General features: G+C 39.3%; 1 protein-coding gene and 1 pseudogene across 1 annotated transcript in view; both read left to right on the top strand.

Annotated features, from left to right (window-relative positions):
- The first annotated feature begins 4,237 nt into the window (after positions 1 to 4,237).
- Positions 4,238 to 23,417, top strand: part of ARIH1 (ariadne RBR E3 ubiquitin protein ligase 1) — a 130,386-nt gene continuing 111,206 nt past the window's right edge. The window contains exon 1 of the mRNA XM_053927869.1: positions 4,238 to 4,935. Coding sequence (XP_053783844.1) covers positions 4,570 to 4,935 — 366 coding nt within the window. The 5' untranslated portion in view covers positions 4,238 to 4,569. The remainder of the gene's footprint in view (positions 4,936 to 23,417) is intronic.
- On the top strand, positions 5,162 to 18,665 carry LOC112301664 (uncharacterized; annotated as a pseudogene).

Here is a 23,417-nt window from a genome sequence, read left to right as displayed (position 1 = left end):
CGGGTTCTATTTTTAGTTATCACTCTCTCTCTACCAGACTTCTTTTTTCTCCTGTCAGACTTCTGATGAGATATAAAACCTCAGTTTCTCTAAGCTTTATTATTTACTGCATAGATCCGGTGTGATAAGATCTGCTTTTCAACAATGGTGTAACACTTAATTGTTATTTGTAACAACATTTGAAGTACACACACAGGTATTTTTAAAGACATGCAAAATACTCAATTAGCTTATTAGTATCTCTCTGTACTTTTGCTAAAATTTAACTTTACATTAAAATTATATTAAAACTAAAATTAAGTTTTCTTATTTTATGCCTGGTAAGACAATGGAAACATTAAAAAAAACCAAACAAAAAAGGCTGCATTAAAACAAATTTATACACAAAGTGACAAAAAGCAATCTCTTTCCACTTAGTTTTGGAAACAGTGTGTTAATTACCTCATAGAAGAACCGTTGGTGGGGTGCCCTGTAAGGTGACCAGCCATTCCCGTGTGCCTATGATTTCCCATTTTCAGCACTGAATTCCACATCCCGGGAACCCCTGTTCTGTGCCACCTGAGATGGTTGGTCACTCTGTACCCCATCATTGCTGGAGGCCTTTCCATAGCTTACAACTCTATTATCCGGCCTTAGAAAGATTCCAGTGCTATTTTAATTTCTATTTATCTGAAAAGCACTTTCATATTCTTCCTGTTGGAATTTTGTTCATAACCATTTGGTGAACATATAAATATTTATGGAGTTTTGTTCCATGAGTAGATATTTAATAAACATATACTAATATTTTTGACCTTATTAGGATATGGGGGACAATGGGAGTAACTAATTACCAACAGTGATTCTTTTGGCACCAAGGAAATATTAACTTGTTTATTCTGTTTTTCAAGGACCTTGGCCTGTTGTTGTTTACAGACTACTGTACTTCTACCCAGTAATCACCATAGCTGAGAAAACAATAACACAGTCAGGATCTTTACAATCAAGTCATTTAGAAAAACATTGTATGTGGGTCAGTCCTAGGCCAATAGAGAGAAGTTGGGGCCAGAGAGAAGTTGTTATACAGGTTTCCTTAAATAACACTATAACCTAACCTGATTCTAAGATAATTTCTAAAATATCAATGGAATGAGTGTTGCTGAAAAAATCTGGTTATGAAGACTTATGCATTAATAGGAGACCCCGAAAATTCAGAAGCACTATATCTCCCATGTCATTGACCAAAAAAAAAAAAAAAGTCATGAGATGATGGAAAATTTTTCTGAGAAAAAAGCAGACCCATTTTCTCCCCTAGATAATGGGGATAACACAGGCCTTGTGCATACATGCATAATTAAAATAAAATCAATTAAAAGGTTATAAATCCAATTGGCTATAGTGTTCCCCACAATATGCAAGGTGATATATGACACTTTTTTAAAAGTTCTAAGGCTTTTTAGCAGTTAATTATGTGCCAAGCACTGTGGCAAGTGCTTTAGATACATTAGTTCACTTATTTCTCACAAAGAATCATATGAGAATAGGAATTATAATCCTCCAAAGTGAAGCTCAGAGAGGTTCAATAATTTGCTCAGAGTTATAGGTAGCAACTGAAGAGTAGAGGCAAATTCAACTGTTTTCTTCAAAGCCTAAGCTTTTAACCTTTAGCCTATGCTACTTCTCAACATTGTTGACATAAACTCTGGTGAAATTCTATCTTCAACTCTAACTTCTCTTGCACACTAGTATATAGAACTGCGTATTCAACACCTCTACCTCGGTGTCTAAACACCATCTCAAGTATAACATGTTTCAGTAAATGGAACCCCCATTCACTCACTTGTTTGAGCCCCAAATCTAGTAGGCACTCTTGATCTTCTAAGAACCCCACAGTCGAGCCATCAGCAAATCTACTGGCTCTACTCTCAAACTTTACCTGAATCTGACCACTTATCATCATTGCTATTATCACAACCCTAGCCCAAGCTATTATCATTATTCACCTGCACTACTGAGATAGCCTTGTTATTGGTCTCTGCTTTCATAGTCCACACTCCATAAGCAGCCATAGTTATACTAAAAAAACACAGATCATATTGTTTCATTATTCTGCTTAATACACGTCAATGCTTCACACTGCAGTGATGTAAAACTTAAGATGGTCTACAAGGCCCTGTTGACCCCCTGCCTTGACCGGCCTTTTCTCACTATAACCCTTAACAATCTCGTCTTGGCATGCTTGGGTCACATGGGTCTTTATGACTTAAAATTTCTCTGAGAATGTCTACTTTGAGAGGATTTGGAAAAGCAAGGTTGGGGTTTTGAGAAAACTGATGGAGGTTTGAAAGAGTTGCCTAAAGTAGAACAATTCAGAAAAGTTTAACAGGATTGCTGGCTGGTGTTGAGGATTTGCTTCTGCTTGGTCAGTTGAACTAAGTAATGGAATGCATATTGTTATACAGATTTCTGCAGTAGTGGTCAGCTTTTCCAGTACCAAAGGGGAGGACATGAATGGTAGGGTTCATTCAAAGTAGGGGTATGATGAAAAAAAAAAAGATAGGGCAAAGGAGTTTAGGGTACTGCTAGGTGCTACTGATTTTTTTCCTGTAGATATCTAGCAATGGGATGGGGTGGAGAGAAGAGTTGCTAGCGTCCTTAGCTTGCCCCAGTTGTGGCAACAACATAGAGTTAGTAAATGGAAACAGAATCAGAGGACCAAACCTACAGTACCAGCACTGATGTTAAAAGCTTTAATGTGCAAATCCTGTTTAGGAAATCTGATTATTTAAAAACTCAAAAAAAAAGGGGGGGGACAAATTAGTAGAGGCTTATTTACACTACATAATTTCTAACTTTTCAAAATCAGTTTCCAAAGAGAACCTGTTTGTTGAACAGTAAGATTTATCAATAACTTAGGAATTCAGATTTGAAAAAATTTTCCAAAAAAAAAATAAGATTTTCAATTTGACCAATCCTTCTTCAGAACACTTATTTGGCTCCCCTGTCCTACTTACAAAGACTTAAGTCCCCTCTTAAACTAGACGAAAGATGAAGGGATTAGCTAAAGAACATATATTCCTAACCCACGGACACAGACAACAGTGTGGTGATGGCCTGGGAAGGAAGGACAGAGGCTGGGTGGAGGCAGGAAAAGTGGGGACATCTGCAATAGTGTCAACAATACAAAATAACACACACACAAAAAAGACTGGCATAAAATACCTTACTGTCCTGGCCCCGAACTTGCCTAATATTACCCCTCCTTCAACTTTAAATCCCCAAACTGAACTACTTTACACACAGCTTTAAATCCCCAAACTGAACTACTTTACACCTGCTGTGCTTTTCCTTCGGTTATTCCCTGAGGCTAGACCATCTTCCCTACTTTCTAGCACCTGTTAACACTCAGCTCACACATTTCCAGAAAACAGACAAGCACTGTCTCTTTGCTATATTTGGTCCTTGGAGATATTTCTATCATTGCCTCAACTGTTGTACTGAAATGCATTTTATATACTGTGTAATATATATTATGCATTATAAAGCATTTTTAGGATTGATATTTTAGGTCACACAGAGGCTAATAGGGAAAGTGTTCTCTCGCTTTGGTTAAGTTCGTCTTCTAAGGGGATTGGATACTGTGGCCCCACGAACATGAGAAATAATAGGTAAAGCCCTTATACAGTGCCCAATTAATTGGTGCTTGTTGAGCACAGCTCAAGAAAAGCGCCTTTAAAATGACGTCACTACAGGCGACTTTAACACCACTGCCCGTTTGTACCAGTGCACAGAAGCAAACTACTTAAGATGAGGTTCATCTGTCACGCGTTTAGAGGTTCTGCCTAACACAGACTTCCGTTTAGTAGCCTGGACAGGAATTTTGGCTCAACGTCCCAGATCGTCCCAGAATAACTTTAGGGCGGACAAGAAGGCCGCTTCCCCACCGGCTTGTGGGAGGGGTATGGATCTCTAAGGCCTGTGGCAAAAAACACCCCCTGGGGGGGGGCGGCGAGGGACAAGGCCCTCTCGCGGTGACGGGGAGGCCACTGCCTCCTCAAGCGCAGGGTCCAGTGGTCTCCGCCTCCGTGGCCACCGCAGCCGGAACCGAGACCGTTCTCGCTGTGGCGCGCTTCCAGTGTCAGGCCGGGCCGTGGGGTCTCCCCGCACACCACGCAGGGGCGCCGGGGCGGGGCGCGGTGACGCCAGGAATAGTGACGCGATTACGCAGCGCGACGCTCTGACGCTCGCCCCTTTGTTGGCTCAGTAGCGGTAGCAGCGGCCGTGGAGGTGGCGCTGGGGACTCTTTTCTCTCGGAGGCCGGAGCGGAACCGCGTCTGACTGAGGCGGGAGGCGAGCGGCCCCCTTGCTGGCTCCCTCCCTCCTTCGCGCCCCCCCTCGCCGCCGCCGCGGCCGCCGCCTCCAGCCGGCAACTGCCAACGGCCGCGCCAGGGGAGGAGCCGCGGCCCGCGGGGTCGGAGCCAGGCCTGCGTCCGGACAGCAGCCGGAGCCGGAGCGAGACCCGGAGCCTGGGCGTCCCCGCCCTCTCCCCGCCTCAGGGCCAGCGTCCGCCGGGCCCCCGCGCGTCGCGCCATGGACTCGGACGAGGGCTACAACTACGAGTTCGACGAGGACGAAGAGTGCAGCGAGGAAGACAGCGGCGCCGAGGAGGAGGAAGAGGACGAGGACGAGCCGGACGATGATAACCTGGATCTGGGCGAGGTGGAGCTGGTGGAGCCCGGGCTGGGCGTCGGCGGGGAGCGGGACGGACTGCTGTGCGGGGTGACGGGCGGCGGCGGCGGCAGCGCCTTGGGACCCGGCGGCGGCAGCGGCGGCGGCGGTGGCGGCGGCGGGCCGGGTCACGAGCAAGAGGAGGATTACCGCTACGAAGTGCTCACGGCCGAGCAGATACTGCAACACATGGTGGAATGTATCCGGGAGGTCAACGAGGTCATCCAGGTGAGGGTGGCCGCCGCGTTTGCCCTTACCGGGCTTGGCCAGGGAGCGGAGTCGGGGGGCCCGCGCGGCCCCGAGGGGCAGGCCTGGGCCTGGTGCGCAGCCCGGCCCGCTCCGCCCTAGTCTCCTCCGCTGCCTCTGCCGAGGACCGAGAGTGTCGAAAGCAGACGTTCGCCGGTTAGCCGGGTGTGGGGAGGTGCGCTGGGGGCGGTGCTTCCCAGGTCCTGCTATGGCGGAGGCCTCCGGCCGCCAGAGACTTCTCTTGCGGGCAATTCCTGGCCGCGTCTGGGGCCGGTGTCCTTCCTCTGGCAGGAGAAGCGACCACAGGGGCGGGGCGGGGCGGAGGAGGATGGTGGGGAAGAGTAGGAAAACCTGGGCCCGGGAGAGGAGTACCCCGGCCTTCAGTCTCCCTGGAGCACTTTCGGAAGGGGTTGGAGGAGGCCTGAGAGCGGCTTGGTGTACGGTTGCCCCAAGTGGGCACCAGTTAATAAAGAAATGGATCTGCTTGGCAGTCTGAGTGCCTACTTAAAGGTGGGGGAAGGGGAACTATTTCTCGGAAGAGGTGCTGATGGCCCTTCTTTTCCGACGGTGAGCCTTCTTGCCGTTTTCTTACGTCTTTGTTGTTTGGGGCCTAACTGCTGCTTTTCCCTGTAGTAGCATATGACTGACTTGAAGCTGTTGGAAGAGTAATTGCAAATTGCATACCCACGCTTGCAGCTAAAACAACAGCAAAACGCAGTGTTATTGTTTGACATTGGACAAGACTCTATTGTGATTTAGAAAGTAGAGACTTTTTGCTTCTGGACTCCCGTTTCTGGTAATTTTTATTTCGTGGTCAGTATGTTAGGCTTTGTTTAAATTGATAACCACATTTTATTTAACCTTGTTGGTCAGATTTTGCATTTTTGAAATTTAGGAAATAAAAAATTTCCACTTGTTTGGGGGAAAATAGTTATGAGGGGTCAGGTATACGATTGAAGAATAAAAAGGAAGTCTTGATTTAGTGCAACTTTTAGACAACACAAGTTTCTAAGGAAGGAAACTGTATACGTGAGCAGCAAGTTATTGTCAGTCATTACATTTTCTTCCCTTAGAATCAATTGGCTAATATTCATTGGCAAATGAGCAGTGTGTCACTGCCTATTTGTTGAGTTTGCGTGATTAACAGATTTTTACAGTATTGTCCTGTAAGCAATACTTTTTTTTGAAAATCAAACCATCTATTTAGGCCCATTTGAAGGCAGTGTTTTGAATAGTGGTAAAAAAAAGTCTGTGATATCTGGTGCCATTACTAAAGAGTGGAAATCTCAAACTTTCATACAGATAATGTGCTGTAAGGAGGAAATTGAAGGGTTGTAGAAGAAGGATAAGTTTTACTCTTTCTAATCCCCAAAATATGACAGTTGACTTAATAGGCCACTAAATTAAGAATTTCTTCTTCTTTTTTTGAGGAAACTTTATCAAAAGAATTCACAGTGAAACTTTAAATACTCTTAATTTTTTACAACTACATAGAATCTGATGTTTTCAAACTTATTACCTAGCTTATTGGCATTTCAGTTAGCTTAAAAGAAGTCATGACTTTTATTATTAAACTTTGTAACTGATGATCTCTTTTTGCATAGTTAAATCTCATCCAACTTTCTCAGCTCTTAGATGTGTCTTAATCACTGAGGTCAAACCTTACAGGTTCTTTATGCCACTTCTGGAACAGACATACAGGTAATGCACTCCACATCATTCATTCTTGGTTATTTTAGGGGAGAGAGAGTAAACAACCGAACTAAAACGACCTACAAAATACTCGATTTTTTAGGTGTCCTACTTTTACCATGTTTCCATGCTTGAGTTTTCGAAAACTTCATTTTTCTAGTCTACTTTATGTTAAGGATGCTTTTAAATAGAGCTCCCAAATTTAAAATGTTTATCCCTTGCTGAAAGTTCATATGTAGAAATATCAGTAAATTAAACTATAGGATTTTTATCCCAGACCATCTTTTCTCCAACTGGCGTACTTACTGGATGTAAACTGTGCTGTGGTTATGTTATAGGTTATTTATGTTAATGGATTTAAACTTTAAAAGTTACACATGTAATATATACACATTGTAAGAAAAAACTGAGCAAGGAAAAAAGACAAAATAAGCTGCCACCCAGAGAGATACACCAAAATTTGTAACTGTGGTCCTTTCCAGAAACTCTGTGTAAGCTATACATATTTTCTAATAATAACAGAATGATACTGTCCTGTTTATGTTTTCACTATGGAAAAAGCAGAAGGCATCTTAATTCTTTCCTGTCAGTAAATATTTTTCAAGTGCCTACATGATCACAGATCTAAATTAATTTATTTAATGTGTCCGTTTTTGACTTTCCCTTTTGTTTACTTTCTGGCTTTTATAAACTTCATTGGGAATATCCTCACAGATAAATCTTTGAATGCTTTATTTTCTTAGGTTAAATTAAATTGCTGAGTCAAAGGATTTGCTTATTTTCAAGGCATTTGAAACATTATCTTATTGCTTTCAGAAAAGGTTATGCTAGTCGTCCCCCCTACCCCCCCCATCAGTTGGTGCTTGTTTGGGGTAAAATGATCATCATTTACAAAATTTACTTTCTTTTTAAAACTGGTAAGGTTGAATTTTTAACATGTGTATTGGGCATTGGTGTGTCTTTTGTAAATTGCCCTTTGCATTTGCTCACAAACCCTTTTGGGATATTTATCTTTTACTGATTTATAAGACTTTATATTCATAGAGGCCTTAAATATGAGTCTTAAGTTTTTCAATTTAAAAAACCAATGTTGGTTTAATGTGAGAATAAGTTTTAAGTTTATCAAGTTAAAAACCATTGTGTTTCCTTAGTTCAGCTTAGCTTGCTGTTAATTCTAAAAAATTAAAATGCCCTGCCCCTCCCCTCACCCCTGTGCTTTGTACGTTTTCATATGAAATTAGGTATCTTATTAGTGAATTTAAAAATACATTTTTGGGAGAAAATGAGTGAAATGTAAAAAAATCACCAAGTTGATCTTCCCTTGGGAATTTGATTACTCTTTCTGGGGGAGTAGTTCTGGGCAACAACAGACAAATACTTTTGTCTGTATCTGCTGTTTAGTTCTAGTCTTCAGTCAAATAAGTCAACACTTTTTCTTTTAGCAAACTTGGTTTTTTGGCTTTCTGTAACTCTTGTTATAGTTTAATTTTGTTTTGTTTTATTTAAATTCTTTGTGGCTACCTACCGTATTTTGCTGTGTATGATGCACACTTTTTCGGCCCAAGTTTTTGAGGGAAAAATGAGGATGCGTGTTATACCTGTTCCTGTGCTTTGTAATTATTTGTTACATAAAATTTCTCATACCATAATATGTTCAAAAATAAATGCTAAAATTTCTTTATAATATAAAATGTATCTAAATATAAATAAATTAAAAGTTGAATTAAAAAATTAAAAGCTATTTTTCATGAAAGTTTGGGCCAAAAATGTGGGCAGTCATTACACACGGGAGCTCTTTATACACAGCAAAATATGGTAGCTTTCCTTTTGAACTTTTCAGAAAAGATCAGGGATTTTCTTTATCTTTAACCTGAACCAATGATAGAGAAATGCTTAAAGCCCTTAACTTACCCAACTATATTAACTAACTAGTATTGCTGATATTAAAAAGTAAGGATTTTAAATGTAATTTCCTAATTAGCTAGGTAGTTTATTAAAGACTACCCAATTCTGGCACGTTGTGTTTCCACAGCAGTGTTCAGCAAATGTTGGTTGTGCCTGTGTTCCAATTGCCATGCTACAGATTTTGCCTTTGTAGCACGCAGAGGTCCTTGCGCCCTATTGCCAGAGGTGGTTATTCATTAGTTATGTCTGACTTGGGGCCTGAACATACATACGTTTTTATTCACTTCAGTGGCAGCTGTGAACCACTGGAATGGTCACTGTTTGTTCCCTGTCATGATTTTGACTCAGAATGAGTGGAGGGAGAAGGGCAGCAGTAACCCTTGGGAATGCCACTTTTAAAGAGTATACTGAGGGAGAGGGGCATGGGCTGTTCAAGTGGGAGTGGTCGGAGAGGAGGTATAGAGAGGGCATCTTGCTATATTATAAGATTTATTACACTAAATAGCTTGTTTTAAAAAGACAACAGTAATAACCTAACCCTTGGTGGGGGAATTTGCTGTTGGCTGTTGATATTTCACCCCTTTTATTTAACTAAAAGGTTTAATTTAAAGAACTTCTAAGGTGAAGTTTCAAGCATAAATTGAGAGATACTTTAGCATATTTTGCACTGACTGGGAGTCTGTTCTAGCCCTGGCTTTTTTCTAAATAGCAAGTTAATTTATATTTTAACCTTAGGGGGTTTTTTTAGCTTTTTTTTTTTTTTTTTTAATCTGGGAAGTTAAAACAAGAGAGTTGAACTACTAGATTGATCTTTTTTACATTAATGTTTTGTTTAACATCCTTAATTGGAGATGCCCATTGTTTCCAAGAAGTTGAACTCTAGTGTACACGTCAGACGAACTTAGTTAACTTGTTTGGATGGGGGCGTAAGAGAGGGAGAGGAAGGGGAGAAGGTGTCTAAGAGTGTGGCTGTGTGTTTTGAAGGTCATAAGGTGTTGGGTATGGTTTACTGCTCTTGAACGTGCTAATCTTTTCCCAACTGATCTCTTTGAACTAGAAGCTTTAAGTTACATTAATTATTGTTGAATAAGAAGCTCTTTAGCAGTGGGGTCCAGCAGTCTGTTTTATCAAGCAGTGATGCTAATGCAAGTTAAAGTACTGCCTAAGGTCTCTCAATACACTGATGTATTGAGTTGGCCAAAAAGTCTGTATGGCTTTTTTCCGCAAAATGTAGTGGAAATTTAACAGCAGTGTTTCTCCTTGTTGTTATAACTTGTTACAAATTACTACAGAGATGGGTTAATGGTGGGAGGCAAGTTGTTTAAGCAACCAATGAAAGGAAAATTTCAAGAGCCTGGACAACACTACCAGGCCATCCTTCAAATAGTGGTCTTTACTCAGTTCTTTTAAATATGCAAACCAAGCTAGTGACAATTCACATTTTAGGTCGGAGCACTTGGTTTTCCTTCCACCCTTCGCCATTACTTGGGCTTTTTTGTTTGTTTTTGCTTTTTGTTTTTTTTAAACTGAAATAGTTGAGTTTCTTTATTTAATACATTGGAAGGGATATAAGGTCTTGGATACTGTAAAGGCTGCTCAATACTGTACTAAATGTTGAAGAAACTGAGAAGACTTCTTTTGAAGGAGTTCATGATCTCTTTGAATTTAAACTCTCAAAGTTGTTAGGTCAGTTAAGTAGTTTAGTCAAGTGCTAAGTGAATAGTAATAGGTAATCAGATCTGGAAGATTGCTAGGATTTGGATGGATAGATTAGAGGAATAGGAAGCCATACTGAGAAATTGAATGAAATGAGAATTTGGAAGGTGAAGTCAGCTAAAGCAGAAGAGTGTATAAATTGATGATGATAGTGTTGTAGAAGCTTGGAGGTTTGATACAATGAAGAAAGGTAGGCACAAGTCATCACAGTAGATTTCTTTTTTGGGGTTTTACCACTACTGCTCTTTAGCCCTATATTACCCCAAAACTTAGTGGCTTAAAAACAACAAACATTTATTATCTTAGAGTTTTCTGTGGATCATCACTGTAGATTCAGCTTGGCTGGGTGCATCTTCCTTTTTTTTTTTTTAATAGTTTCTTTTTTCTTTTTACTGTGTTTTTTCCCATTACCATTTATCCCCCATATACCCTCTTGTATCTTTCCTTCTACCCCCTCAGGGTCTCTTTCTTACAAGGTTGCAACCAAAGTTCGATCAGGATTGCAGGTCTCAAGGCTTGATTGGGAGAGGATCCCCTTCCAAGGTCATTTATATGGCCTTTGCTAGGCCTCAGATTTTCATGGGCTGGTGGTGGTGGCCAGAGACATCAGTTCCTTGCCATGTGGGCTCTCCATAAAGTTTAGCTTGCAACACAGTAGCTTCTTCCCTTCTGAGCAAGGTGTCTGGGACAGAACCCCAAGATGGAAGAAGCTACAGTCTTTTTATAACTTCAATTAGAAGTGACATCCCATAACTTTGCCATATTCTACTTGTTGTAAGTGAGTAACTAAATCCAGGCCATAATCAAGAGGAGTGGATTATACATGAAAGTGAAGACCAGGAGGCAGGGATCCTTGGGGCTGCCTTAGAGGCTCCTACTATCTATCTACCTATTTATTTATTTATATTTGGCTCAGTCAGAAGGGAATGACAACTATGTATAATGTTTATCCATTCACTTTATATACCATTGGGAGGGCATCGTAGTTTTTGGATTTTTTTTAGTTTTGATTAACCTTAAATATTTGTATTTGGCTTTGCAGAGCATTATTATACCTTAAAATGATAAGCATTCCAAATTACCTTTCAGTGGCTAAGATTAAAAGAATCATTTGCAGTCTCTTAGATTTGGGAGGAATTTGAGATTCTCCAGTCCACTGACTTTTTTTTTTTTTAAGTGTAGCTACATAGAATCACCTGGATTTTTTTTATTACACTTTTTATTTTGAAATAATTACAGATTCACATGCGCTGACAAAAAGTAATGCAGAGGGATCCCACATACCTTTTACCGCAGTAGTAATATCTTGCAAAATTATAGTATAATATCACAACTAATTTGTTGACATTGATGCAGTCTGCTTATCTTATTAAGATATCTTTACCTGATGATTTTTAAAAGATAGGCACTCAGGCCCCATCCCAGACTAAAAATGGGTCTTGGGACTTTGGTGTAGGGATTGTCATTAAACAGTTCCCTGCCCTGGATTATATGAATGCGCATCCAAGGTTGGGAGCCTCTGTTACTGCCTAGTGTCTCTATAAAGAATTCTCTGTGTAACATTCTAGTCTCTGCTTAAGTACAAATAAATGACTGAGCTGTTTCATGATATGGCTCATTCCAATATTTAACTCCTGATTTTTTTTAAAAAACTGGAATTAAAATCTGCTTTCATGTTTACTCATATGCATTGTTCCTAGGGTGGCCCTTTGGATTAAAAAAAAAACACACCACCTGTTTTTTTAAAACATAAGTATTGTTTTAGAAGCTTGAAGGAAAAACTTTTCTTCCTGCAGTTAATCAGTCTGCCTTTCTTCATTTCTTTTATGACATTTGACCTGTAATTATGCATATTGCCTACCTTATTTAACATTAGATACGTACTATTTTTCTTCTGCTGGGCAACAGATCATAGTCCATAACTTTGCTGAGACCATGACAGTATATAAGAAGTCTGTCCGGAAAGAGTGCAGCCATTGTTAATACAACAAGAAGGGTTTGGGTTTGCCGGACACCAGTGTCACCTGGCAGCCAAGGAGAGTGGACTGGAATGTACAAGCGTGAACAATGATGTCTTCACTGTACTAGTCAGTGGGGGCTAGATGCCACTGAGTGAGCATGTGTACTTTGTGGCCACACACTCAAAATGCCTGAACGAGTAGAGCAATGAATCTGCATCAGATTTTGTATTAAGCTTGAACATTTCCCGTGTAGAAACTATTCAGATGATTCAGGACGCAGCTTTGGGCAACTAGTGATTAGCAGCTTCATCACGACAGTGCGACTGCTCATGCATCATGCTCAAGGTCGGTCAGAGTGTTTTGGTAAAACAGCAAATCACCCAGGTGACTCAGCCCCCAACAGCCCAGATTTGGCACCCTGTGACTTCCGGCTTTTCCTAAAACTAAAATCACCTTTGAAAGGGAAGAGATTTCAGACCAACCATGAGATTCAGGAATGTATGATGGGGCACCTGATGGTGATTGGGAGAACTGTGTGAGGTCCCAAAGTGCCTACTTTAAAGGGGACTGAGGTGTCATTGTCCTGTGTTCAGTGTTTTTCTTGTATCTTGTATCTTCTTCAATCATTGTGTCTATTTTTCATATTACATAGCTGGATGCCTTCTGGACAGACCTTGAATACAGGTCAACCTTTGATGTTGACACTGTTACTATGTAAGTTTATAAATAGCTTAATCATTCCCTTTAAATGATATAAATAGAAGGATGAGAATTTATTTAGGCTGACGTTTGATGATCACTTACTGTTAGGTGAGAGAATGATCAGACTTTTAACCCAGGATGACAGGATCCTTTGGGGCCCATAGAAATAGTAGTCAAGTCCTTGCCTTATTTTTAGTGTTTTCAAAAACTGAATAGTATTTGAAACAAAGCAAAACAAAACTGCCCTAGCTAATTAAAATGTGGGCCAATGTTGAATTTTCAATTCCAAAAGAACAGCACTTTTTCAGTCAGTATATTTCTATAGTCGTATACAACTTAAATTTCTTCCTAAAATTTTGCTTTCTTCCTAAATTTTCAGCCACCCAGTGGTAATCTGGCTTGATCTTGGATATAATGTCTCATTTCTTGATGTATCTTGGTGCACAGTAGATGCCTCATTGGTAGTTTGGTATCTCAGCCGGCAGTTTACAAAATTCTTTTTGAGCTAGCAGCAGCTCTGCAGATTAACTTTTTAGAGCTCTACCTTTTTTTCATTTTAAAAAATGTGAGTGCTGGTATTAAGGCCTTGAGGTTGTAAGGATATAAATGAGTAATGCCAAATACTGTGCCAGGAATTTTCTCACGTAATTTTTTAATAAAAATGTAAACTATGTTCAATAGCATTTTTTTTCTTTTTGCTGTGTTCCATTTGAAAGAAGTGTCACAATTGACCTGACACTTAATACATTTTGGCAGAAAGTAGAGCAGATAATGAAGTATTAGGTAACATTTCTGTAGTACTAAGACATTTGTTTAGGCAATGCTAAGAATAGCTATAATTCCAGTCACTTCTCCTCAAGCTTGCTTTGCTGTCTCCTTTGAAACCTTTATAATTCAAGTATTAACTGACTCCAATTTTTTGATAATATACTTTCTCTTAATCATTATTGTAAAAATAATAATTTTTTAAGGGTTAAGTAACCCAGAGACTCTGAAGTATTTTCTGATTCTTAGCAAGTACTTATAAGTAAAAACCTCTAATGTGGACACATTGAAATTTGAGACATTTGGACAGGCACTTCTGTGAATTCCATTTGAAATCCAAATTTACTGCCTTCTCTCCTCAAGGCTTTCTACCTCTGATTAACTTACTAGTTAGCCATTCTTGGGATTTAAAAATCATCTTTTTCTTTTTCTCCCTGAATTTCCCACATTCAGTTAGCTCTGATTAAGTTACCTCTGAAATACATTTTTTGTTATCCCTAACCTTTCTACGAAGTAATCCTAATCTCTGGCCTCTTTTTATTTTGCCTCCTTGCCTCTGCTTCCAGTCATACTACCAAATACAAATACAGTAGTCATTTTCCTGCTAAAAAGACTTCATTGCTCCCCCCAATCCCCGGATCCTGTTATAAGTCTAGTCTAGGTTTCTCTGTAGGGCATTCATGGCTTCCCCAGCTAATTTTTTCAATCTCATCTGCTCTTGTTCCTGATTCTCCTACCACCTCCATTGCACTACTTCTAACTGTGTAATACTACAATACACTACAACTTTGTGTTTTCCTATTTTTGCTCAAGCTGGTTCTTCTTTGTGATATTCTTTCTCTTCCTAACTGCCTTATGTACTCCTATTCAGACCCTTCTCAGATTTTCTGGGTCCCTATCCTCTACCTTTCCAATGCTTCCTTATTTATGTTTGCATAGCCCTTCATATGAAGTTTGGTATAGCCTACATGAGGTTGTAATGTAGTTTATTCTAATACCTAAGTGTGTCTGGCTAGCTAGATAGGAGAGTTGTGAGGGGTGAGAAGTGAGCCTCCGTCATCCATAGCATGCCGCACACTGACACAGTCTCCTGACATTAGCAATTCAGTAAATGCTTGTTGGAGTTAGTCGTTGTCCAGTTAATGCTTGCTGCCTTGGTTTCCTTACCTGTAAACAAAAAGGAGGTAGACAAGATGTTCTTCTGGCACTAAGTTATTTTATGATTTCTAGATAATGTTGCAGTAATAGTGTAAGAAGATGGCAAGAAAAAGGTGTTTAAATTCCAAGAGGACAAGTTTTTTTAAGGCCCCGGAACAAATGGTGACCCTTTTATAAACTTTATTAATTTGAGTATAGTTGCCTGATACATAAACTGACAGTGATGTTAAAAATAATTGAGTCACTTTAATACAGTAGTTTGCAAAATATGGTCCATGAAAGAAAAACTTTTATGATAATACTAAGAAATTATTTGCCTTTTTAAATGTGCTGACATTTGTACTGATGGGAGAGAAGCAATGGGTGATAAACGACAGGAATGTTAGCACAGATCAAATCAGTGACCCCACACCATCCCAGTAGTAATTGTATTCTTCACTGCTGCCCAGTAATAAGGACTAGTTGTGCTTACTGTCCTGGATGATGCTAGAAATTCTGAGTTTCACATCTGTCCGTTGAGTGTACATCTTAATAGCTTATGTAGCAAAATTGGAGGTATGTGTGGAGCACTGCTGTGTTGAAGCACAGTGGTGGTCTCAAAGATGTTTGTTTGACTTGTGACCTGAGCAAGCTGTTTGTGTGTTGGAATATCACTTTTACTTGAAAAAATGATTGACAGACTATTTAGACAAATAGCAAATAAACACATGGTAAATGTTTCTTCAAATGAATGAAATATGCCTGTCATTTCAAGCAAAACTCCTGTCAGTAGCTGAAGTTTTCAAGTGAAACTTAGAATTTTAGAAATCTTGTATCTGCCAGTGTGAGCCTGACAGCTTTTTAGTATTTAAAAACTTCTAATGAAATATTATGTGATAAACTGTATCAACATGTAGAAGATCTGCATGACAAAATGAACCATTATTTTCCAAATGCCCAACTTTCCAATGACCAGTTGTGATATTTCACAGTCAGTGCATTGATAAATGATCCATTCAAAATTCTAAATGAGCCATTGTATTTTAATATAACAAGAATATGAGTTGTTATGAGTGCTTTTGCCCCTTGTACCTCCTTGCCTCACCTCTCCTGGCCAAACCTGGAGGGACCATAGTGGGAAGCCTGGACCATGTTCCAGGCTGACAGCCCTGGAACCTGCTGGTTTCAACTGCAAAGTTCAATTTAGAAACTTTGTTGCTTGGCTTGAAGACCAGAAAATTAGACACTACAAGCTAGAAGATGTGATTTAAGAAAAACACCCATAACAGTGACTGGCCCAAGTTCTTTGAAATGTATGTGCTTTCAAGATTCAAGATCCATATGAAGCAATTGACTGGCTTCTTGGTTTAGCTGTAAGTCTAAGGACTTGATACCTCATTACACGAAAAACACTATTGCTGCAGCTAAAAGTGCAGAGACATTGATCAATTTGGATGTGAATAATCTTGATTTTTAAGGCTGGTGTGAGAGTTTTGGTTAACCTTCAGATTCAGTGTCATCATTATTACCCGGTAATGTTTAAAGCAATTTGAATTTTGGTCCAGGAGTGCCTGGCATAAGATGGATTTGCTAAAGCAAATCAAGCAAGAACAAATCAAACAAAACTAAAGACTGTTGCTTTAGACAAACATATTCTTGGTTTTTGACACAGGAGATTCCATTCTTTTTTTTTTTTTTTTTAAGTGTTTTTATTGATTAGGCTGTTACAGTTGTCCTAATTTTTTCCTGCCCTTTGCCCTCCTCCGCCTGGTACCCGCCTTCCCTCTGGCAATCCCCCCTTTAGTTCATGTCCATCCATGGGTTGTGCATATAACTTTGGCTTCTCCATTTCCTGTACTATTCTTAACCTCCCCTATCTTGTACCTACCATTTATGCTTAATCCCTGTACCTTTCCCCCCATTTTCCCCCTTGCCCCTCCCTGCTGATAACCCTCCATGCGATCTCCATTTCTTTGATTCTGTTCCTGTTCTACTTGTTTGCTTAGTGTGTTTTTGTTTTTGTTTTAGGTTCGGTTGTTAATAAGTGTGAGTTTGTTGTTATTTTACTGTTCATAGTTTTGATCTTTTTCTTAGATAAGTCCCTTTAACATTTCATATAGTAAGGGCTCGGTGATAATAAATTCCTTTAACTTTACCTTATCTGGAAAGCACTTTATCTGCCCTTCCATTCTAAATGATTGCTTTGCTGGATAGAGAATCTTGGTTGTAGGTCCTTGCTTTTCATGACTTTGCATACTTCTTGCCAGTCCCTTCTAGCCTGCAAAATTTCTTTTGAGAAATCAGCCGACAGTCTTATGGGAACTTCTTTGTAGGTAACTCTTCTTTTTTCTTGCTGCTTCTAAGATTTTCTCTTTTTCTTTAACCTTTGGCATTTTAATTACGATGTGCCTTGGTGTTGTCCTCTGGGTCCAGCTTGTTTGGGCCTCTTTGCTTCCTGGACTTGTATGTCTGTTTCTTTCACCAAATGAGGGAAGTTTCCTTTAATTAGTTTTTCAAATAAGTTTTCAGTTTCTTGCATTTCCTTTTCTCCTTCTGGCATTACTATGATTCAGATGTTGTTATATTTGGAGATGTCCCAGAGTTGTCTTATTCTCTCCTCAGTTTTTTGAATTCTTGTTTCTTCATTCCGTACTGGTTGACTGTTTATTTCTTCCTTATGTTCCAAATCGCTCATTTGAACCCTAGCTTCCTTCCCTTCACTGTTGGTTCCCTGTGGATTTTTCTTTATTTCACTTAGTATAGCCTTCATTTCTTCCCTTAAGTGTTTGCTATACTCAAATAGATCTCTAAGCATCCTTATCACCAGTGTTTTGAACTCTGCATGTGATAGGTGAGTTAACTCTATTTTGCTTAGTTCTTTTTCTGGAGTTTTGATCTGTCCTTTCATTTGGGCCATGTTTCTTTGTCTCCTCAATTTGTCAGGCTCCCTGTGTTTGTTTCTGTATATTAGGTAGAGCTGCTTTTACTCTGTCTTGGCACACTTGTAAGTTGTAAGGGGCAGAGCCTTAGGTATTGGGGGTGGGGGCACTTTGCTGCTTTGTGGCACTATATGGGGGGGAGGGGTTGGAGAGGGAACAATGTTGCTTGCTTGGCTCTCCCTGGTTTCCAGTCATTTCCCCCACTTCCTGTATGCGACTTGCACTTTTCTAGTTGCTTCCCTGGTGCTGAATCCCAGAGTGGGTGGGCTTGTGTATGTTCTAGAGTGGTATGGGTCCTTTTAACAGACTGTCCTGAGAGATGGGCAGTTCCTTCTGTTGCCCTAACCCCCAGTAGTTTTTACAGCCAGAAGTTATGAGGGTTTATTTTTCTGTTTATGGAACCCTGGATTTTGCAGTCTCACTCGAGGCTGGGATGGCTGGCTCCCCAGGTGTTCCTCCCAGTTTTTATCCACCGCACATGAATGTGGGACTACCTGTTTTGGTGGCCCAACACCACACTGCGTCTTCTCCACCCAGCTCTCCAGCTCTGCTGCTCAGACTCGTCTGGATGAATATGTCTTTAAATCCTTGGTTGTCTGACTTCCATGCATTTCGATTTTCTAGCAGTTCTCATTGCATTCTGTTTTGAGGTTACTTGTGAACCTTCTTATGGTTGTGCAAGGATGCGAAGTATGTCTGCCACTCCTCCATCTTGGCCGGATGTAGAAGATTCAGTTCTTAATGGAACTGCTCAAATACTGCAATTGCTTTGTATAGAAGAGCTCAGAGAGCTACAGACAAAAATTAATGAAGCCGCAGTAACTGTTCAGGCAGTTGTTGCTGATCCAAAGACAGAAACCACAGACTGGGGAATGTTGGAAGAAAAACATTTTAGGGTTTCAGCCTCTCATCTTAGTACAATTGGGAACCGTGTATGTACGCTCTGGCATGTGTTTGGAAATGAAATGTCACATTTCCAAGGAAAGAATCCCAGAAAATTGACTGTTCTAGAGATTTACCATGAATGCTTTTTCTTTAATAAATTTGGGAAAGTGAGGGTGGGGAGAATAAGAGGTTTATGGTACGGTCTCAGAGACTACCTTGCAACAAGCTTTTAAGAAACTACCACTTTTTGCATTTTGGTCAATAATTAACTGAAAAGGCTATGAAAGTGCTCCTCCTTTTTCCAAATACATTATTTTTGTGAGGCCACATTCTCTTTATCCTTCAAACAATAACATATCCAAGAGATTGCATGCGGAAGCAGATGTGAGAATACTGCTATTTTCTAGTTAGCCAGATATCAAAGACTTTCAATTATGTGAAATAGAACACTCTTCTCACAAATTTTTGCTTTGGAACATATTTATTTTCATGAAAGTATTTTGGTTTTAGCATATAATGGGGTTTATTACTGTAAATTTTAATGACTGGGTAAATATTTTTAAAATTCTCAGTTTTAATATCTAATGATAAATTTTAATAGTTAAAACTCACATGAGCAAAACTTTTTGGCATACTCAATAATTTTTAAGATATAAAAAGGGGTTCCGGGCCCTTACTGTCGTGGCTCAGTGGCTTGGTCATCATCCTGCAAACCAAAAAGGTGCCAGTTCAATGCCAGGTCAGGGAACATACCTGGGTTGCCAGCCAGGCCCCTGGTTGGGGGCATGCGAGAGGCAACTGATTGTTTCTCTCACACATCTGTGTTTCTCTTACTCTTTCTCCCTGCCTTCCCTTCTCTCTAAAAATAAACAAATAAAATTTTTTTAAAGAAGGGGCTGGGGTTCTGAGACCAAATATGTTGAGATTGCTGCTCTGATGTTCTAAACCAATCACACTATATGAGCAATGGGTTATAAACTACAAATTAAGAGGTATTACTGATTAATCAGAAACACATATATAAGCAATGTTAAATGCTATGGAAAGTCTTGACAGAAATACACTTAAAAAATAAAATCTCAGAAATACGAATCATAAGATATGACTAGTCGGGGAAAGATGATTGGAAATAACATGGATGCTTAATTTTTTTCAAGGAGGAGCAACAGAGATACCGCCTGACATACTCCCTTTATTATTTTGTTTATATTCAGACCTCTTGCATAGAGATGAAAGCTCCATGAGAGCAGAGGCCTTGTTTTATTCATTGCTGTACTCCCAGAACACCTGGCACGTAGTAGGCACTTAATAGACATTTTTTGTATAAGTACTTTTTCCCTTCCATTTTTGAAGAATATTTTGATTTTAGTTGGTAGTAGTTTTTTCCAGCACATTAAAGATTACGTTGTTTACTGGCTTCTGTTGCTGTGGTGGGAAGAAACTAGTGAGTCCTTAATGGTGCTTGTGAGATTTTTTACTTTGTCTTTGAAAGATTGATAGAAAACTATTGTGCCTAGTCATGGTGTTCTTTGTGTTTGTCTTGTTTTGAGTTTTCAGATCCTTTTGCATATGTGGGGGTGATGTCTTTTATCAGTTTTGGAAGTTCTCCGTTCTGCCTTCTTTATCCCCATTTCTTCTGAAACTCCAGTTATACATCTATTAGGGTTTTTTATGTTCCATATTTGTCTAATGCTCTTTTGTGTATCTTACATCCTCTTCTATGTGCTTCAATATGTGTCATTTCTATCGATTTATCCTGTGGGTCTCCAAATCTGTCTTCTGTGTCTGATCTGCTGTTGAATACCTCTTAGTTTTTAATTTCAGATATACTATATTTCATTCTAGAGTGTCCATGCTAATACTTTGATTTCTTTTTATGTTTTCCATCTTTTGCTCTATTTTCTCCAGCACATTAATCATTTATTCTTAAAAGTTTTGTCAGCTAACTTCAATATTCAAATTATCTTAGTGTCTTCATATTTTTTCTCTTTTCAGTCATGTGTTCCTGTCATTTGGCATACTTTGTTTTGCATGCCGTACATTGTGTATAAAATATTTTAGAGACCCTGGATAGTGATATATTTCTTCTAGAAAGGATTTTTTAAAATTTAAATTTGATCTTTCAATTACAGTTTATATTCAGTATTGAGGATTTTTAAAAAAAAATTTATTTATTGATTATTTCTAGAGTGATGGAGAGAAACATGATGTGAGAGAGAAACATCAATCAGTTGCCTCTCATACATGCTCTGACCAGGGGCTGAACCTGCAGCCCAGGGATGTGCCTTGACCGGGAATTGAACCGGTGACTTTTTGCCTGGCCAGTTAAATAGAAACGGAAACATTACAATAAAAAATTTAAAAAAAAATCAAGACAGACAGATATGATAATTTTTTAATGACCTAGAGTTAGGAAGTCATACTTTGTGATTCCTGCAGTGTCCTGTTGGTTACACAGGTCAGCCCTATTCACTGTGAGAGGGGCCTACACAAATACCAGAAGCCAGGGATTATTTGGGACCATGTGGGGGCCTGCCACTACAGACACCATATGAAAGGAAGGGTAGGATACCGGGATATAGCTCTAAGTCTAGATTTTAGTTGCAGGAGTATGAGATTTTAAAAATGTTCCTATACTTAATGAGCATAATGGAGGACTTATTACTCATTAAGTCCTCCAGAGTGTAGGTCAGCTTCCTTTTTCATACTACAGTAGGTTTATCAAAATCAGTATTTAAAAATTTCTTCCATATGGCCCTGGCTGGTGTGGCTCAGCAGATTGAGTGCTGGCCTGCAAATTGAAAGGTAGCTCATATGATTCTTGGTCAGGACACATGCCTCGATTGCTGCTTAGGTATCCAGTAGGAGCGTGTGAGAGGCAACCAATTGATGTTTCTTTCCCTCTCTTTTTCCCTCCCTTCCCTTCTCTTTAAAAATAAATAAAATTTTAAAAGTTTTCTTCCCTATGTAGCATAGCAGTATTTATAAAGCTCTGAGGTATGTAACACTCACTTTGTCTATTTAATCCACATTTGATAAATTTCACAAAACTCTTATATGTTACAGTTTAGGACTAGAGTCTAGTCTCATCTATAATACTAAGTGTGTGACCTTAGTAAATCAATATCTAGTTTGAATCTGCCCTTGCAGAAGAAAATGTTTTGACTTGGTGATTTTCAAAATTCTTTTCCAATATTAAAATTCATGCCATGACAAAAAATAGTGTGAATACTTTCAAGATAAGAAGCTAAAAGACCAAAGCCTCATTTCCATCTGATCTAATGTCACTGTCCATCTTAAACTTGGTCCTCTTGAATTTTGCTATTCCTAATGACTGTACATCTTCCTATCACCATGTTGTGCCAAATCTGTACTCAATCTTTATAGCTATATGCCACCCTCGGTACCCCATGTGCTTGGCGGTAGGAGTATAGAGATGAGTAGAAAACATTCCTTCCCAGGGCTCCTAGTCTAGGAAGGGCAGACATGTGAATAAATACTTGATTATAAAAGCCATTAACTCAGGACTCGTTATGTCCAGTTTTATTCATGTATAGCCGGATCTCAGGTATTCCTGTTTCTGGATTTGTCCTGGCCTGCTTTTCAAAGTGGTAATGTATGTATTGCCATTACTCAGAAGTCCTATACCTACTAGTCTGACTTTTGAAGTGTTGTTTTTACACAGTGTCAACCCTGGTGTGTTTCACTTTTGTTATATGTTGGTGCTTGTTTAAGGAAAGCCCTGCCTGTTATGTAGTGCCTAGTTGGTATTTAGGAAAGAAGGAAAATGTGACCTTTGCATGGATAAGTAGTCTTGTTAGAAGCTATTAGAAATTATTAGAAGGCTCTCATTGGCGAAATCTGAAAAATCAGAAGAACTCGAAAAGGGTGATATTGATGGAAAGTGGGACCTTGTGAGTAGTGTAGTACAGTCACCACAGATTTTTCAGGGACTGCTGAGTATCTTTTTTTTCTTACAGAATGATCATCCTATTCACTTTGTGACAGTGTAAGAAATATTTATGTTTGATTTGAATTTATGGCCTGAGAAAGTTTACCATTCTTGATAAGCATTGGGGTGGGAATGGGATAGGAAGTGGTACTTATGAGGAGCTTTGGCTAGGCTCCTCATAGCAGTAACTAGGCTATTAGAGGATGCAGATTTGGAAAGACTCCTTACCATGATAACTCCTACCTGCCTTGTCTACCGTTTCTGCACACTCATCCTGGCGTAGCAAAGTAATGGTATTTTTACCTGCGGGATTTTTCTCTGTGCTTCTGTAGGCTGTTTTCCTTTGCTTCGACGCTTTTCTCCTCATAAACTCACTCTTACTACAAATCCACCTTAAACATCATTTCTTCTTTGGGTCCTTTCCTAGGAGTGAGTCTCAAAATTTTATACATACTTTTATTTTAAAAAGTTCTTATCTCTGCTATTTATTCTTCCACTAAATAAGCTCTGAAATCCTTAAGGGTAGGATCAGTGTATTAATTTTAGTATTCCCATTGACCAGGACAGTTCCTGGAACATAGTTGATAAACAGACTTTGAATAGTCAAAATTAAATATGAGTGAGTTTTCTTATTGATGTTATTATTGATGAAAATAAATCTTGGGACTATCCCTATTTTTATCATTTGTGAATTGTTCACATTCCCCCCTTCTGCTGACCACACCGAATTAACTTCTTTCATTCTCTAATACATACTTTGTGTTTTGTTCTTAATCAGGTATTATTTTTTAAAGATTTTATTTACTTTTA

The sequence above is a fragment of the Desmodus rotundus genome, chromosome 7, assembly GCF_022682495.2.
Source record: "Desmodus rotundus isolate HL8 chromosome 7, HLdesRot8A.1, whole genome shotgun sequence".
In the NCBI taxonomy this organism is placed as follows: domain Eukaryota; kingdom Metazoa; phylum Chordata; class Mammalia; order Chiroptera; family Phyllostomidae; genus Desmodus; species Desmodus rotundus.
Note: the sequence above shows the minus strand (reverse complement) of the source record. Positions and strands in the feature narration are given on the sequence as shown.